Here is a 19,797-nt window from a genome sequence, read left to right on the forward strand (position 1 = left end):
TAATCAACTCCAAGGCTCTGCTAGCACATGAACACCCTCTCAAAGAAGCACCCGACTAAATCACCTTTCTTGTACATCATATCTACACGAAGCATAATCCTGAGTCCTCCCAAAGCCTGAACATGAATCGATAAGGCCAATTATAGCACACATTCATATGATCCTTTCCTCAGATCACCACTGATGTTCTCTTTCCTTAGTTGTAATAACCCACCAATATGCCGATAACTAGAAATTCTTACTGGACATAACCCACATGTGAAAATTCCATACCGATATCTTCCAACAACACTACACCGAGTACAATTACCACGAAACCAATAAACCATCCTGAGCCCATGCTCATTCACCAGTTGTACAATATCGTTCACTTCTCATGGACATTAACTAAAGGTGCGACAATACATTCCAATCCAAAGTCATATTGTATCCTTTTTCATATCAAGGAAATCCTTTCAGTTGTATCCAACCTTTCTCCGTATAGCAGCCAATATTCCAAATTAAGTTCGTATATTTAGTCACTGTCCACCATGAGTACCAAATCTCTCTAAACTTTCCTCAACGCGTGTAGCAATCCTACCACCAAACCCATATGCTACGCGGCCACTCTCCCACTTTGGTCAAACCCTCTCCTTTAAGCAACTACTCGACTTCTGTTTTCTTACACTTGGCCTTCTAGAAGTTTAACCACCGCAAGACACCTCCCACATATCCTTCCTCATCATTCACTGCCCAATTGTTGCCTTAAATCAAAATTCATCTCTGTAGAACCTGAACCAATAGATTGCCGCCAACTCTAAACCTCCCCGAAGATCATCTTCTCTGAGCCATCAATATTAAGATCACCGATTCGATTCTGAACCACAGCACACTGCGACCTCTGACAGCCTCTTCCCCGGCACCATTCACAATACTCTGCCCAAAAGGCGATTTGAAGAAGGACATAACATCGGCGAACTTAACACATTCAATCAAGGACTACGACACCATATCATGTATGAAGATTTCACCACGCTTGAAAATACCAAGTCTCGTTACTCCATCAGCCCAAACCTGAACATTCTTAGTACGATTGCCTTTCCTCTGATGAAAAAAAAACATTGAACCTCTGAATCATGTATTGAGAAAAACCTCCTTTCAAATCATTCACTGCCCCGACACATAGACAAGTATCCTACTATTACATCAATCCTGTGCGATAACAACTCGTGAACATCATAGAAATTGGTGCATAGCCCCAAAACCATCAGAAATACAACTACTGAGCTTAAATGATAGTACGTCCTTCCGCAAGGCGACGACATTAGCCTAATCAAATATGCAGGGAGAAACATCCAGCACTACATCTGTAGTGCCATTAAAATTCCTCGATTCCCAATTTATAACAAGAGCTTCACGTTGCATAAGATTGAATAGGAAGGGAATGAATGTATAAGCCTCAAGGGAATCAAATCGCATGATGAGGAATCAGGAAGGGAAGTGCTCCTAACAGTCTTGTAGCCTCCCGAAGATAAGTACATACGTCTCTGTACCGATTCGCAAGACTCTACTAGACTCGCTATTGACTTGTGTGACCTAAGTGAACCTAGTGCTCTGATACCATGTTGTCACGACCCAAAATCCATTAAAGGTCGCGATGGCGCCTAACACCGCTGTTAGGCAAGCCAACAATAATTGATTATCTTAATTGTTGAAATCATAATTTCCTTCAATTAAATAATAAGAGATAAAATTTACAGAGTAAATGGAAATGTTTTCACAACTACAACACTGAACAACCCATAAGTACCCCCAAAACTCGTTGTCACAAGTGCATGAGCATCAACTATGAAGTAAAATAAAATACAGCATCCGTCCGGAATACAAATTAGATAGGAAAAATATAAATAACTATGAAGGAGACTCTACTGGTTGCGGATCATAACATGGGATGCAGCTCACCTAAGTCCCCGCAATAACCGCGCCTATGCGCTCACAAGGACACTAGACATATATGTACCTGCACAAAAATGTGCAACAAGTGTAGTATGACTACGTAAATCAACGCGTATTCAGTAAGTATCCAGTCTAACCCCGAAGAAGTAGTGACGAGAGGTCGACTCCGACAGTTACTTGGGCTAACAATAAAATATCAATGTTATAATTAAGCATGGATTTTCATAATATAGCTGAAAACTCAATAACCGGAAATAATAAACAATCCTTTAACTAGTAGAAATTCCCGAATTTGATTTTCATCATTTAACAATTTATATCTCAAGCCAATGAAGCAATGTCAGGTATTATTAATTCCAAAGAGTTATCATGCGCAAGTCATGCCGAGGTCGTACGGACCGATCCAACATAAATATTTAAACTGTGCACTGTCGAGGGTCGAACGACTCGAACCATAGATGCATCTATTAACCTGCCGAGGCGAACAACCCGCTCCCATTAGAGTAGTGAAAATTTACCCCGCTCGTGGAATATAGTTGCGACGCGGTTGAACATAGATTTCTCAAGTTATTGTAATATTCCTCAATATTTTTCAAAGTACGAAAATCAAATGAAAACTTTCAAATTTTGAAATCCTCAATTTCAACTCTTTTCAAGGCAATTAATAAGCATATTGAAATCTCAACTCTTTTCAAGGCAAATAATAAACATAATCAAATAACGGTATCAAAAAGGCATGGTGTAAACCTAAAACTACCCAGACATAGGCATAATTAGTAGCTACGCACGGACTTTCGTCACCTTGTGTGTACGTAGCCCCCGCAAATAAGAGCACACATGAATTCAATTCACTTATAGGGTAAATTTCCCTCTTACAAGGTTAGAAAGGAGACTTACCTCGCTCCGAAGTTCCATAGCCAATTCTCGAGCCTTTCCAACAACTCAAACCGATGCCCAACGCTCCCAAAACTAGTCAATAAATGTGCAAATCCATAAATATATACTCTAATACTCATTATAATCTAATTTACAATAATTTCCAACTCCGTTCGAAAAGTCGATAAAACTCATCCTCAGGCCCACGTGCCCGAATTAAGAAAATATTCGGAGATAGTCTCTACCCATAACATTACAAACTCAATTATATAATTTATTCTCAATTTCATTCCCAAATTCGTGGTGAAAATCCAAACATACCAATTTCTAGATTTTTCTTCAAAATCCCAAATTTCTACAAATTTTCATGCTTGAATCCATATAAAACCATGTATTTAACTTACAATAGGTGGGAATAACTTACCTTGACATAGATGATGAACCCCTCCCCCCCACCTGAAGCTCTCCAAAAATCGCCCAACCAAAAGAGAATGGAAGAAAATGGGCCAAATTCCCATTTTAAATAAACCTCACTGCCCAACACGAATTCCGCTTCTGCGGCTCCAAGTATCACACCTGCGAGAAACCAAGCTAAGGTCGTTGGCCGCTTTTGCGGCCCTCATGCCCATCTGCGCCCACGCTTCTACGGCTCTTCGTGCGCAGGTGCGGTCCCTCTTCTGCAGAACTTGACCGCATTTGTGGTCCCAGCCTTCCCCAGCTAATTCTGCTTTTTTGTCCCTCTTGGACGCTTCTGGGGCTCCGCACCTCCAGCCAAAACCTCACATGTGGGGTTACACCAGATACAGCTGACTCATCGTTCCTTTAGTCCAAAAGTTGATCCTTTAACCATCTGAAATCCACCAGAGGCCCTCGGGACCTCAACCAAATATACCAACACGTCCCAAAACATAATACGAACTTGCTCGAGGCCTCAAATCACATCAAACAATGCCCAAACCATGAATCGCATCGCAATTCAAGCTTAATGAACTTTAGAACTTCAAACTTCTACATTCAATGCCAAAACCTACCAACTCATGTCCGATTGTCCTCAAATTTGGCACAAAAGTCACATTTGACATTACGAACCTACTCCAACTTCCAGAATCGAAATCTGACCCCAATATCAAAAAGTCCACTACCTGCCAAACTTTCCCAAAAACCTTCAAATTCCCAACTTTCGCCAAATGACCTCAAAATGATCTATGGACCTCCAAATCCACTTCCGGACGCGCTCTTAAGGCCAGAATCATCATGCGGATCTATTCCCATAGTCGGAATACCAAACAGACATCGATAACATTGAAATACACTTAGCCAAAACTCGATCCGGAATATGCCCAAGTCCAAAAGTATCATACGAACATGTTAGAACATTCAAATCCCGATTCAGAGATCGTTTACTCAAAAATCAACCCTTAGCCAACTTCTCTAACTTAAAGCTTCTAAAATTAAAATTTTCTTTCCAAATCAACTCTGAACTTCCCGAATTTCAATTACGACCACACATACAAGTCATAATACCCAAAGTGAAGCTACTCATGGTCTGAAACCGCCGAATGATGCGCTAGAGCTCAAAACGACCGGTCAGGTCGTTACAATAACTATCCATCCTTACTTTATTATTATTTTTATTATTTAACTCTTTAAATTTATCTCTTTATATATACCTAATTATATTTATGTTATATATTTATAATAATAATTTTATATCTTAACTTTGGCGTATAATTTTGATTTATTAATTTTCGTGCATTTATTATTTTTATGTAAAATTGTAAGTTAATTTTATTATAATTTATAATTGTACAAAATATATATATAATCATCTCAAAAAATGAATGGTGCAAATATAAAATATTAGATGTTGCTAATTTAGAAAGGTGCGAATATAAAATATTAGATGTTGCTAAAATTGGAAAGTAAAAATTGAAAATACAATAAATGAAAATACATTAATGGTCGAGGATGAGCGTGATCTTAATTAACCAATTCAAGATGATTTGGAATGTCCACCTCCAACGGTATAAATGGTAGTAGATGAAAATTACTGATTTGAACAATTTTTAGCTCGGCACAAAGAATTAAGGATAAAGATGCTCATTTTGCACTTCGTAATGCATTAATAGATCATTTATGGGAGTATACTAGATGTGAAAGTTGAATATTTATGTAATGTTTAATCAGAAATTTACCATAATGTAATATATATTTAACTATCTTGGATCTCGATGATTTCACTTTTATTTGAATTATCCATTAATATATATAATCTATAATATTTTCTTACAAATTATATTATTTAAAAATTTATGGTATAAAATAAATTTTATATGTGATGCATATGTAAAAAAGAAAAAAAGATAGAATTTCTTTAATAGAAATAAGAAGATAAAATTTACATAAAAGATAATAATGTAATATTGAAGTAAAATTTTTACATAAAAGATAATAATGTAATATTTTCTTCCACTGAATATTTTTTTTTGGAGTAAAAAATGAGTAATGGTTGGAGTAACTTTACTCCATATTGAAGGAGAAAATGGAGGCAAGGGTTGGAGATAGTCGTGTGGCCGAAATAATTAGGTGTCATGTGGAAGCTAACAACGCAAACCTTAAATGACGATTAATCAGACAACAAAAAATAAAATACGAAAAGAGATACTGACATTTACCGTGGTTCGGTCAATTGACCTTTGTCCACGGGTAGAGATGAGCAATCCACTATATAAAATAAAGTATAAAATATCGAGAGAACAACCTCACAAATAGGCACACAAACTACACAAGCTAACACTTATTCCAAAATTTCTCCCCAAAAACAAGACTCTCAAACTCTTATGGCTACATTGTGGATACTACTAAATGAGAAGAAAGGATCCTCAATTTGTAGATTGAGTAGGAAGGAAATAAAGGCATAAGCCTCAAAGGAATCAAACTGCACGATGAAGAATCAAGAAGGGGAGTGCTCCTAACAACCCTATAGCCTCTCGAAGATAAGTACAGACGTCTCCATACCGATCCGCGAGACTCTACTAGACTTGATCATGACTCGTGAGACCTAAGTGAACCTATGTCTCTGATTCCAAGTTGTCACAACCCAAAATCGATCACAGGTCATGATAGTGCCTAACGCCGCCGTCAGGAAGGCCAATAGTGATTTACCACTTTAATTACTCATTTTAATATTTTGAAATCATAATTTTCCTTAATTATGCAGTATAAAGTAAAATTTACATAGTAAATGAAAATATTTACACGAACCTCAATAGTAAATAACCTGGAAGAACCCCCGAAACTCGGTGTCACAAGTTATGGGCATTTTCTAAAGAGTACAATAACAACACAAAATCTGTCCTGAATGTAATAAGATAGAATAAAATGAATAGTACAATGGAGACTCGATGGACTGTGATGCGTAGCCTGGAATGCAGCTCACATGAAGTCTCTCCAGCAGGTGCACCTACGCGCAAAGGTGGTCATCAATGAACTTTGTCAGATCCTGCACATTTAATGCAGAAGTGCAGCATGAGTACGTAAATCAACGCATACCCACTAAGTATCTAGCCTAACCCCGGAGAAGTAGTGATGAGGGGTCGATATAGATACTTACTAAAGGTCCAATAAAGTAATGTAATAAAACATAATAGATATGAGGTATACGAAAATGATGGGGAAAATTTGTAAGTTACCTAATCTTCAAATTATTTCTTTTAAAGTATAAATTTCTCGATCTCGTATCCTTACTTACCAGCTCAGAAATTATCAAGTTCCAATATCGAATAAATAAGGAACACCGTGTAATATATCGGGCATCAGTAGAAAGGTTAACTCATGAACATTCAGATTACTAGAAATATAACGCATGATTCCGCCGAGGTTGTTCGGCCCGGTCCAGAATAATGTGCACACTGCCCAGGGTCGAGCGGCACGAACCATAGATGCATCTATATACTGCCGAGGCGTTCGGCCCGCTCCACAAGAAAAGGGAAGGAAATTACCGAATCACGAGACACGTGTTTACAATACAGCGCATGATTATGATATGAACATAATCTTTACCAAATTCTCAAATAACTCGCCCAAATTTAAAGTGTTAAGGCTTATCCTAGTATACATATAATTATTTTTAAATAAATTTCATTTATAACTTCGATTAATTAATGTTAGAAACATGAGCTCAAATAATTCAAATATTACAGGATAAGATCCTAGGTCTACCCGGACATAATCATGATATAGCTACGTACGTACTCTCGTCACCTCGTGCGTACAATACCCATAACTATTTGCACATAACGATAAATATCACCTAGGGATAGTTTCCCCCTCACAAGATTAGACAAGAGACTTACATCGTTCCGAAGTTCTTTAACCAGCACCAAGGCCTCTCTAACACATCAAACCAATGCCCGTCGATCCAAAACTATTCAAATAACCTGCAAACCAATCAAAATGTACTCTAATACCCGTAATTAATCAATTTAAATAATTTCCAATTCCGCTCGAAAAGTGGATAAAATCAACCATCGGGCCCACGTGCCCGAATTTTGATTTTGTTTGTGGAGATAAACTTTACCCATAATATTACGAACTCAAATATATAATTTATTCCTAATTCCATGTCCAATTTCGTGATCAAAATCCAAAATCCAAAATTACAAATTCTAGGGTTTTTACCAAAACCCCCACAAATTCTACTAATTCCATGTTTAAAACTTGTTATTGGTGGGAATCACTTACCTTATGTTGCTAGGTGAAAATCTCCCCTTGAAGCTCTCCAAAATCGCCCCAACCAAGTGAGAAAATGAGGGAAATGAGCAAAACCCCGATTTTAAAACAATCTACCCAGCCGACTTTCCTCACATGCGTAACACCAGCCGCACATGCGGAAAATCTATCGCAGGTGCGGTTCCCTCCAAGCCAGGCAAAATTCGCTTCTACAGACCATTTTACACTTGTGCGCGATCGCTTCTGGGGTCCACCACATGCTTCTGGACTCACGCATGTGCGGATACCCCTCCGCTTCTGTGACCTAGCTGCCCCTCTCGTTTTCCGCTTCTACTGAGTTCCCTTCACATCTACGGGCTCGTAGATGCGGAAATACACTCGCATCTGTGACCACCCAGCTTAGTCCAAAGGTCGCTTCTGAGGCCACAGTGCCGCATCTGCGGCTCCACACCTGCGATCAAAACCTCGCAGGTGCGGTTACACCATATATGCTGCCACCAGCATTTTCATAAGGCCAATTTCAATCCGTTAACCATCCAAAATCCTCCCGATGCCCCCGGTACCTCAACTAAATGTACCAACCAGTCCTAAAACATCATACGAACTTCGCGGTGGACCATTTTTGGGGTGCACCACGTGCTTCTGCGCTCATGCATGTACGGGTACCCCTCCGCTTCTGCGACCCAGCTGCCCCTCTCATTTTCCACTGCTGCGGAGTTCCCTTCGTATATGCGGGCTCGCAGATGCGGAAATACACTCGCATCTGCAACTACCCAGCTTAGTCCAAAGGTCGCTCCTGCGTCCACAATGCCACATATGCGGCTCCACAATTGCGGTCAAAACCTCACATGTGCGGTTACACCAGATATGCTGCCACTAGCATTTTCATAAGGCCAATTTCAATCTGTTAACCTTCCGGAATCTTCCCGAGGCCCCCAGAACCTCAACCAAATGTACCAGCCAGTCCTAAAATGTCATACGAACTTCGTGGTGGACCGCTTCTGGGGTCCGCCATACGCTTTTTCACTCACGCATGTGTGGATACCCCTCCGCTTCTGCTACCCAACTGCCCCTCTTTTTTTCCTCTTATGCGGAGTTCCCTTCGCATCTGCGGGTTTGCAGATGCGGAAATACACTCATATATGTGGCCACCCAGCTTAGGCCAAAGGTCGCTTATGCAGCCACAGTGCCGCATCTGCGGTCAAAATCTCGCAGCTGCGGTTACACCAAATATGCTGCAACCAGCATTTTCATAAGGCCAATTTAAATCCATTAACCATCCAGAATCCTCTCGAGTCCCTCGGGACCTCGACCAATGCTAGTAACATCATACGAACTTAGTCGAGTCTTTAAATCACAGAAAATAACGCTAAAACCATGAATCACGCATTGATTCAAGCCTTATGAAATTTAAAACATCATACTTATACATCTGACACCAAACCCTATCAAATCAAGTTTGATTGGCCTCAAATTTTGCACAAAATTCCTAATTGACACTAAGGGCGTACTCCATTTTCCGGAATTAGAATCCGACCCCGATATCATAACGTTCACTCCCTGTCATAGTTCCCACAAATCATCCAATTTCAAACTTCCGCCAATTGGTGCCGAAATAACCTTCGGACCTCCAAATCAACATTCGGACACGCTCCTAAAACCAAAATCATCATATGAACCCGTTGGAACCTTCAAATCCCGATTCCGAGGTCGTTTACTCACATGTCAAACCTTAGTCAATTCTTCTAACTTAAAGCTTCCGAAATTAGGATTTTCTGTCCAAATAAATCCCGAATTTGCCAAAATTATATTATGATCTCACGTATAAGTCATAATACCTGAAGTGAAGCTACTCAAGGCCTCAAACATCCAAATGACACACTAGAGCTCAAAACGACCGGTTGGGTCGTTACATTCTCCCCCACTTAAACATATGTTCGTCCTCGAAGGTGCTAAGAACTATTTCAGAGTTTTATAAAAGCACTGTTTAACACCTCGTGCACCTATCCGGGCCACCACATTCCAGTTGAACACACTAGCTCGAGCGAGACTGAAAATCCTCCCTATAACCTTAGCTAACAAACTTTAAAACCAAGTTCCAACTTCTGAATCTCTTTACAAGACCTGATTATAACATACGAACATCGTACCAATCACCACGCACTGTACCAAAACATGATCATGCACCTATGCTGAGATCACACCATGCACCACCTAAGTCGGTTGCCCATAGTAACATCCTCTGACCACTAAAGTTGAAATTTCACGAATTCGATACCCGCAATACATCTCATGACACATATAAATCCTGTTCCGACTCTTGCAATACTGCCACGATGATAGAGACATGTAGAAATGTGTAACCACATACCGAATCAATAATTCATGGAGTCTCTCCTCCTGATAAGAACCATTACCTCATTCTGAACTGAATAACGATATTTACTCTTTAAGGTACCTTATATAAATCCGATTGCACAAATTGCAGGTCGAATAATATCGCCTCACCTAGTACAAGCTGCTCAGGAAATAAACCATATCAAACACTGCCAAAAACCTTATATGACACCCACAACGCGCTAACAAGATACAACTCGAATGTGATACATAGGAAGAACAACCTCTGGAAAAGAATTACTCGGCCTGCGTAACGAATAAAACGTTTGAACAGATGCTATGAACCCTTCTCTGAGAATGAGAAGCAAGATACATAGAGATAGATATAGGGAACCGTACTCAACATAACACTAATGCGGCGTGCAACCCGATCTAAACATGATACCGTTGTGGCATACAACTGGATCCGAATAACATACTCATGGCGACGTACCATTCGATCGACACATAATTATAATTAAGGAAATATCCATCAAGACATAATTCTTATACCTACGAAATACCCGAATACTGACCACAAGCACGCTGAGTGCGAAAATACAACCATAGGGAGACGGATAGCGCCATACACTACAAAACCCAAGAACGACTAAGGTGCAATGATTGACCTACATCTCGAGAGCCATCCTATTCATATAATACCATAAGATACACGGGACCACAACACATGTGCGAATAATCAATTCATCTCACGACCCACATGGCACAATAAAGTATTACATGAAATAGCTATCGACGGGAATAACATCCAACACCTGAAGACTCTTACATAAGCAATGCTATGTTGAATGAACATATACGACCTGGCATAGAGCACATATTCACATTAGACCCACCTACGAACCCCAAGCCGATTCTTATCATACCATACTTGTAACGACCTGACCGGTTATTTTGAGTATTATAACCCTGTTTCCCCATTTAGTGCTCAATTTATGCTTTACAATTGTTATGTGATCGTTGGGTAAATTGGTTCGGGTCCAATGTGGTTTTGGAATGAATTGGAACACTTAGTTCCAAAGTTTAAAGCTTAGGTTAAAATAGTGACCATATATTGACTTATGTGTAAACGACCCCGGAATAGAGTTTTAATGATTCTAATAGCTCCGTATGGTGATTTGGGACTTAGGAGCGTGTCCGAAAATTTATTTGAAAGTCCGTAGCTAAATTAGGCTTGAAATGGCTAAAATAGAAATTTAAGTTTGGAAGTTTGACCGGGGAGTTGACTTTTTTATATCGGGGTTGGAATCTGATTCTGGAAATTAGAATAGGTCCGTTATGTCAATTATGAGTTGGGTGCAAAAGTTGAAGTCAATCGGACTTGATTTGATAGGTTTCGACAATAAAAGTAGAAGTTGAAAGTTCTTAGTCACATTAGGCTTGAATTGGGGTATGATTCATGGTTTTAACATTGTTTTAGGTGATTTGAGGGTTAGAATAAGTTTGTATGATACTGGTTGAAGTACCGGGGGCCTCGGGTGTCTTTCGAATGGGTGACAGATCATTTTTGGACTTGGCTTGATTGCTGAAGACTACTAGTGTATTTTTCTGTTTTCCTTCTTCGCGTTCGTGAGTGGGTCCTCGCGTTCGCGATGGGGAATTTGAGGCAGGAAAGATTTGATTTTCGTGTTCTTGAGGGGGTCTCGTGTTCGCGAAGAGGAGCCGGGGTCAGGCGAGGTTGTGCATCGCGTTCGCGAAGGGAAAAATAGTTAGGGTGGCTTTTTGCCTTCGCATTCACATAGAGGAGATCGCGTTCACAAAGAGGAGCCTGGTAATGCATCGCGTTCGCGAGCAGTGTCCCACGTTCGCGAAGGGCAATGTTGGGCAGCACAATTTTGTGCTTCGTGAATGGGAAGGACCTGTCTCGTTCGTGAAGAACTGAGGTGTGGACAGAAAGTTTATGTTCTGAAAATGGGACTCCATTTTTTACGGATTGAAGATCGTGAAGAGGCAAATTTTGGGAGATTTTCAAGGAAAACAACGGGGTAAGTGTTGTTAACTCATTATTGGTCAAATTACCCAAATCCATGGTTACTTTTAACATTTAATGGGTGAATTAAGTGGGAAAGTTTAGAAAACCCTCTTGGTTTAATTTGAAGATTCGAGGGTTGAGTTGATGTCGGAATTAGGTAAATTTGGTATGGTTAAATTCATGGTTGAACAAGCTTTCAGATTTTGTAAATTTTTTTGGGTTCCGAGACGTAGGCCCCATGAGCAATTTTTAAGCTAAATTTCGGATTTTATTGGAAAATTTGCATTTTCTTATGGAATTAAGTCCAATAAATTTAATTGACTGAATTGAATTATTTGTGGCTAGATAGGCGATTGGAGGCCAATTCACGAGGTAAAGGCATAGAGGAATAAAGAATTACATGGTTTGAGGTAAGTAACAGTTCTAAATTTGGTCCTCAGGGTATGAAACCCCGGATTATGTGTTATATGATTTTTTTTGAGGTGACGCACATGCTAGGTGACGGGCATGTGGGCGGGCACTGTAGGAATTGTGACTTAGTCAAATTTCATGGAACTGTGTAGTTGAATAATCTTTTGATAGCAGTACATTCTCTACTTGTAGTGTATAGATGTTCATGTACTCAATGACACTAGGTTTTGGGAGTGTTTGTATTGGGATTTGCGAGAAATTTGGTATTATATTTAAACATCATGTTTTCAAAATTAAAGGAAATCATAGGTTATTGATGTTTTCGACTTGCCAATTATTGAGATAGGATCCATCACGACAGGTTAGGATTTTTGGGTCAAGACAAGTTGGTATCAGAGCCTAGGCTACATAGGTCTCACGAGTCATGAGCTGGTTTAGTTGAGTCTTGCGGATCGGTACAGAGACGTCTGTACTTATCTTCGAGAGGCAGTCGAACCTTAGGAAAAATTGACTTTCTTGTACTCTGTCATGCGAATTTGTTGATTCTGGAAACTAAATTTCTATTATTCTATTCTCTCACAGATGGTGGCCTGATCGGACGATCAGCCACCAGTTAGGGACGTGAGAGGTCGTGGCCGTGGTAGAGGTCGGGGATGAGGTAGAGTTCGAGGTGTAGCTCGTACAGGAGTAGGAGCAGCACCTGTAGCACCACCAGTTGCTCCAGTTGAGGAACAAATTCCAGATATAGTTGAGCCGGCGGGACCAGCTCAGGCACCAGCTGTATCCATTATGATTCCAAGCCTTCAAGAGGCTTTGGCCCAGATATTGACTATTTGCACTGGCCTGGATCAGTTGGTTTCAGCTCAGGCCGTACCAGCCACTTCTCAGGCTAAAGGAGGTACTCATACCCCTGTTGCGTGTACTCTAGAGCAGGTATTGCAGGGAGTTTAGATACCGGGGCCACTACCAGCCCAACCGGCTGTAGCTGTTCAGGCCCCGGTAGTCCCCGTTATGGAAGATGATGAGCAGAGGAGACTTGAGAGATATGGGAGGCTTCTACCTCCATCATTTAGCGGTGTTGAGTCAGAGTATGCTCAGGGAATTTTGGATAAGTGCCAGTGGATGCTGCGGACAACGTGTATTCTGGAGACCAGTGGGGTCTCGTTCACTACTTTTCATTTTTCTAGGGATGCCTTCAGATAGTGGGAGGCTTATCAGAGGCGCATGATGGTCACTGCAGTGCCACGTACATGGCAGGAGTTCTCTGTTCTCTTTTTGGAGAAGTTCGTGTCGCAGTCTCGTGGGGAGGAGCTGCGCATATGGTTTGAGCAGCTTCGGCAGGATGGCATATTTGTGACCCAGTACAAGATGAGGTTTTCTGAGTTGGATCATCACACAGTTTGGTTGGTTCCCACGGATAGGGAGAGGATTAGGAGGTTCATTGATGGCCTCATATACCAGTTGCGGTTACTTATGAATCGGTAATGGGTATCTGGTGCTACATTTTACGAGGTGGTTGACATTGCTCGGCAGATAGAGGTGGTCCGTAGCTAGGATTGAAGAGAGAGGGAGGCCAAGAGGCCTCGTGGATTGAGTGGTTTCAACGGTGTTCCTTTAGGGAGTCAGTATTACCACGACAAGTGTTGTCCTTACAGACACGCTCGGACGGGTCATCCAATTCACCGTGGTGCATCATCCAGTCATGGTTCATATAGTTCACATCAGGGTCAGTCATCTCTCAGTGCCCTTCCAGCCTAGAGTTTATCCCATCATCCTTCAGTTCAGGGTTCGTTCACACCGGGTGCTTCTAGCGGTTATTCTAGTTCTCGGGGCCCGATTCAGTCCTCACCACCACCAGTACCAGGTTGTTCCTTTGAGTATAGGGGAATTTGGGCATATGTCGAGGCAGTGTCCTTGTTGCACGGGAGATCGAGTGCAGTAGAGAAATTAGACTATGACTTCAGCACCAGTTACTTCACCACCTTCCCATCCAGCTTGGGGTGGGGGTCAGTCAGCTAGGGGTCGCCCAAGAGGGGGAAGCCGATCAGGTAGCGGTCAGACCCGATTCTATAATGACCCGACTTCTCTTTTTGTGAATTAGCATCTCGTTCAGTGACTTAAGGTCCCAAGAAGCTTTGTGATGTGTATTATGACTTGTGTGTGTGGTCGAGTTTGATTTTGGGATGATTCGGGATCAAATTGGAAGAACAATTCTTATTTAAGAAGCTTAAAAGAAAAGAGTTGACCGGAGAGTTAACTTTTGAGACAACGACACCAGAATAGAGTTTTGATGATTCCAATAGCTCCGTATGGTCATTTTGGACTTGGGAGCGTGTCCGGAGAAGTATTTGGAAGCCCGTAGTTAAATTAGGCTTGAAATGGCTAAAATAAAAATCTAAGTTTGGAATTTTGACAGGGGAGTTGACTTTTTGATATCGGGGCCGGAATATGATTTTGAATATTGGAATACCTCCATTATGTCATTTATGACTCGTGTGAAAAATTTGAGGTCGATCGGACTTGATTTGATAGGTTTCGGCATTGAAGGTAGAAGTTGAAAATTGTTAGTTTTTCATTAGGCTTGAATGGGAGTTCGATTGGTGTTTCTGATGTTGTTTATTGTGATATGAGGGCTCGAATAGGTTCATATCATGTTTTAGGACTTGTTGGTACTGTTACACCCTATATTTTCGTATGTAAAAATGCGTCGTAAGCAAACTAATGTAGGACAAAAAAATGAGATAATATTTAAAAGTATATAAAGTAAGTTAATCATGTTACCTCTGAAGTTACAAATATTGAAGATCATGAACAACAAGTACAAAGAGGGTTGGACAGTTCAGAAGCTAAAGCAATTAAATAAAACAATGTTTCATCGAAAGTCGACAAGTTGGGAATGTTATAACATGTACCTTTGGGGTGAGACTAGGGTGATTAACATGATAAAGAGATTATGTTATGATTTATATTAGTCGTATTACATCCGTGTGTTATGTTTTTAAGTCAAGCGAGTTGTGGAACAAAAGTCGATGAAAGTCATCACAAGTTACATTCATAAGTTTTACTGAAACTTTGGGTCAAATGTAACTGCAATTTTCTCCCAATATACTTAGAGTTATGGTGTGTTCCACACATCAAATTAAATATCTATGAGTCTATTTTCCAACGCATTAAACCATTTGTCAATACGACATCGGAGTAGAGAGATATGTGCATTTTTGCGATACTGCGCAAGCTGCTAGGTGACAAGTAGGTGTGTCACCTACTTGCTTAAATGAAAGCCCAAAAATGGGCCATTTCGGGTCGTCCAAAGAGGCCTTTTAAGGGCCTATTTTCTTCATATATTAGACTTAAAATAGAGCATAATAACCAGACATAAGCTCTGCAAAGAATCCTCCCAAAACTTTCCCACAAACCCTAATTGATTTTCTCTCCCTTTCAAGTTCCAATTGGAGGTAAAACTTAGAGTTTGAAGAACCAAGATAGGAGCTGAGTTATCCAACAAATAAGGTGAGTTTACTGCTCTCTTTCATCCATTTTTCTTCTGTAAATTCATGGTAAGTCGTTCTATACTTGTAAGAACTCACGGGATGGTGATCGGAAGCCGTGAGTTCGAGTTATTCACTTGTAGCGGACTGTTTTGTGGACTGTTTTGTGTTGCTGTTGGGCTGCGTGTTTTATTACTATTTTGTGGAGTTTTGGAGGAGGGAGGGGGTTTATAAACACCATATAAATGTAGGGTGGTTGGCTGGTCGTTCGTCATAACATTTTCGGGTCGTTTGACACTACTACGGTGGTCGTTTTGTGTACGAAGAGATTGGGGTGTGTTGGGCTGTTTTGTAGTATTTGATGGTGTATATAGGGCTGGAAAATGATGTATATATGTTGTTATTGTTCTGTCCTTGTATTGTTGGTGTTATCTTGAAGTTGGAGGAAGGGCATATTATAGGGGAGATGCTGCCCGTTTTAATACAAAATAGGTTTGTCGTTCGTTGTGCGATAGTTGTACCTTTCGTAACTTAACGATAGTATTATTATCATTCTTGTAGATTAAGGTGCGAAGAGGTGAGTTCAACTTGGTGATTGAAAAGATTGTGATAAGGTATGTTAAGGCTAAGCCTTCCTTCATTTTGGCATGATCTCGTAGCTACATGTGTTAGTAATGAGACAAAAAGAGAAGTTCATATTCATGAATTTATTCACACTATTCTAGTCTCATAAGTTACAATATTATTCCTTATCGAGACTCTATATTCAATTTTAGTATTGTCTTCTTTCAGTCAAGAGAGCAGCAAGCCTATATATACAGTATTACAGTATTTTCATTACCATCGAGATATAATCGATGGGCAGGCCCCTATTGGGCAACCTCTGATCAGATGGAAAGTTATATACCGAGCCTACTGTGGCCGAGCGCCTATGAGCGAGCCCAGCATGGTCGAGATACATAGCCTAGTATGGCCGAGCGCCTATAAGCGAGCCTACTATGGCAGAGCAGTTATATATACCGAGCCTTATAAGGCCGTACAATTATTTTACTTACTATATTGAAGGAGTTGAGTCAGTATCAGCAGGTAAGTATATCTCCAGATCATCTTTGACTCCCAGTTAATTTCAGTTATCATATTATCAGTTCAGTTTCAGATTTCAGTTATTTTATTGCCTTACATACTCGGTACATTATTTCGTACTGACGTCCCTTTTTTGGGGGCGCTGCATTTCATGCGTGCAGGTTCAGACAGACAGACGGGTAGACCTCCTCAGTAGGTGTTTTCCAAGTTCCGCCTGATCGGTAAGCTCCACGTCTTTCGGAGTTGCCAGGACTAGAGTTTTGTGTACATCTTATGTATATCTGTATATATGTTATGGGTAGGTCGGGGCCCTGTTCCGATCACAGTACATCTATCAGTAGAGGCTTGTAGGCATATCCTGTTGGTTAGTGCAGTATGTTGGGTTTGTATAAATTGGTGGTTTGTCAGCTGTAGTAGCTATGACGGCCTTGTCGGCCTAGCTTTATATTGATATTTAGTTAGTGCTAGTTTCCATTCAGTTTTATATTTTGCTTCGCAAATTGTCTTGCAAGGTGGCCCCATGGCCAATGTATGACATTATGTGTTCAGAGTCCCTTAGTCGCAATTTGGTACGCCAGGTTAGGTGAGGCACGGGGTGCTTGTCTCGCTCCTAGGTTCGGGGCGTGACAAACTTGGTATCAGAGCAGTTCTGTCCTAGGGAGTCTACAAGCCGTGTCTAGTAGGGTCTTGTTTATAGATGTGTTGTGCACCACATTATATAAGCAAGGAACTACAAGGCATTTAGGAGTTGGTTACACTTCTTTGAAATCTAAATCGTGCTATAGAACTGAGTTATAGGAAATTTGAATTAAACTTATGTGTTGGTGTTTGCATGCACAGATGACGGTGACTAGGAAGACTACGGCTAGCCAGAGGAGAGATACAGTAGTAGGTGAGGGGACCAACAGGGTACCCCCAGTAGATGGGGCCCAGTCTGAGGCTCAAGGGGAGACCCCTACTCAGCCATTACCGGCTCCTCCACCAACTACGGAGATTCCTAGGGGAAACCGCACATCCAGTTCCCCCTCCACTTCCATCAGATCAGGACTTAAGGAGTGCGGTGCATTTGTTGACATAGTTGGTAGCTACCCAGCAACATGCTAGGGCATCAGCTAGTGCAGGAACTTCTGAGGGGTCTGGGAGTTCAAGGGTCCGAGAGTTTATTGCTTTGAGTCCCCCAGAGTTCACGGGGACAGATCAGAGGGAGGACCCGCAGGATTTCATAGATCAGCTTCACAGGATCTTTCGTGTTATGCATGCCACGGAGAAAGAGGCAGTTGAGCTAGCAGCTTTTCGACTCCGAGATATAGCCATCCTTTGGTATGAGGGATGGGAGAGGTCCAGGGGACGTGATACACCTCCAGCTATTTGGGAGAATTTTTCAGATGCTTTCCTTGACCAGTACTTACCGCGGGAGATCCGACAGGCTCGAGTCGATCAGTTTCTAGCCCTCAAGCAGGGTAATATGAGTGTTCGAGAGTATAGTCTCCGTTTTGACTCATTGGCCAGATATGCACCATCCATAGTTTCTACTATGCGGGACAGGATTCACAGGTTTATAGTAGGGTTAGCCCCAGAGTTAACCGAGGCATGTGCCACCGCTGCATTGCAGGATAGTATGGATATCTCCCGGATTCAGGCATTCGCCCAGAATATAGAAAGGGGTAGGCGTCGGCAGTAGGGTACAGAGAGGGCTGAGCAAGGGCAACGTAAGAGGATGAGATTTCCCAGGTCTCAGGAGCAATCTCAGGGTAGTTATAGGACCCAGTACTTCGGACGGCCACCTAGGCCTCCGCCACCTCAGTTACAGGGTTACGGGTATGACCGCTATACTCAGTCAGGACCAGGTGAGAGCTCACGGGCGTCGGGTTTGCAGCGACAACGAGGTTCTGCGCAGACATGGTCATTTCCTCCGCGGTGTGACATCTGTGGTAGAGGACACTTGGGTCAATGCCGAGCAGGTTCTGATGCTTCTTATACATGTGGGTGTCCGGGGCATATGATGCGAGATTGCCCAAATAGAGATTCTGGGGGAATGGCACAACCAGCGAGTTCAGCAACAGGATCGTCTATGTCCGTGCATCCTTCAAGGCGTGAGTCTCAGTCTTCGGCTGGTAGAGGTCGAGGCAGAGGTAGAGGTTCCAGTTCAAGTGGTAATCAGAACCGTATCTATGCTTTAGCGGGTCGACAGGACCAGGAGTCTTCACCAGACGTTGTGACAGGTATATTAACCATTTGCTCTCACGATGCTGATGCTTTGATAGACCCAGGATCTACTTTATCGTATATTACCCCATTTGTCGCGAGGAAGTTTGGTATAGTGCCTGAAATACTAAGTGATCCTTTTGCGGTATCTACACCGGTCGGAGAATCGATTATTGCTAGACGGGTTTACCGAGGTTGTACGGTGACAATTTGTAGTCGTCAGACCTCAGCTGACCTAGTTGAGCTAGAGATGATGGACTTTGATGCTATCATGGGCATGGACTGGTTGGCAGCTTGCTATGCCACAGTTGATTGCCGAGCAAAGGTAGCCAAATTTCATTTTCCAGGTGAGCCAGTCCTTGAATGGGTAGGTAATACACCAACACCCAGAGGTAGGTTTATTTCCTATCTGAAGGCGAGGAAAATGATCGCAAAAGGGTGCATTTATCATATTGTGCGAGTTAGAGATGCAGATGCTGAGATACCTACACTTCAGTCTATTCCCATAGTCAAAGAGTATGCAGATGTGTTTCCAGATGAGCTTCCAGGTATTCCTCCAGAGCGAGAGATTGATTTTAGCATCGATTTGCTTCCAGGAACTCAACCAATATCCATCCCTCCGTATAGAATGGCACCTGCCGAATTGAAGGAGTTGAAGGAGCAGTTAAAAGATTTGCTGGAGAAAGGTTACATTAGGCC

General features: G+C 41.5%; 1 protein-coding gene across 1 annotated transcript in view; it reads right to left on the reverse strand.

Annotated features, from left to right (window-relative positions):
• The window catches only part of LOC107765628 (alpha-farnesene synthase-like), a 202,426-nt gene that overhangs the window by 133,344 nt on the left and 49,285 nt on the right, over window positions 1-19,797 (reverse strand). Inside the window, exon 6 of the mRNA XM_075248633.1 lies at window positions 5,465-5,505. Within this exon, the coding sequence (XP_075104734.1) occupies window positions 5,465-5,505 (41 nt within the window). The remainder of the gene's footprint in view (window positions 1-5,464; window positions 5,506-19,797) is intronic.

Source organism: Nicotiana tabacum, unplaced genomic scaffold (genome assembly GCF_000715075.1).
Source record: "Nicotiana tabacum cultivar K326 unplaced genomic scaffold, ASM71507v2 Un00006, whole genome shotgun sequence".
Classification (NCBI taxonomy): Eukaryota; Viridiplantae; Streptophyta; class Magnoliopsida; order Solanales; family Solanaceae; genus Nicotiana; species Nicotiana tabacum.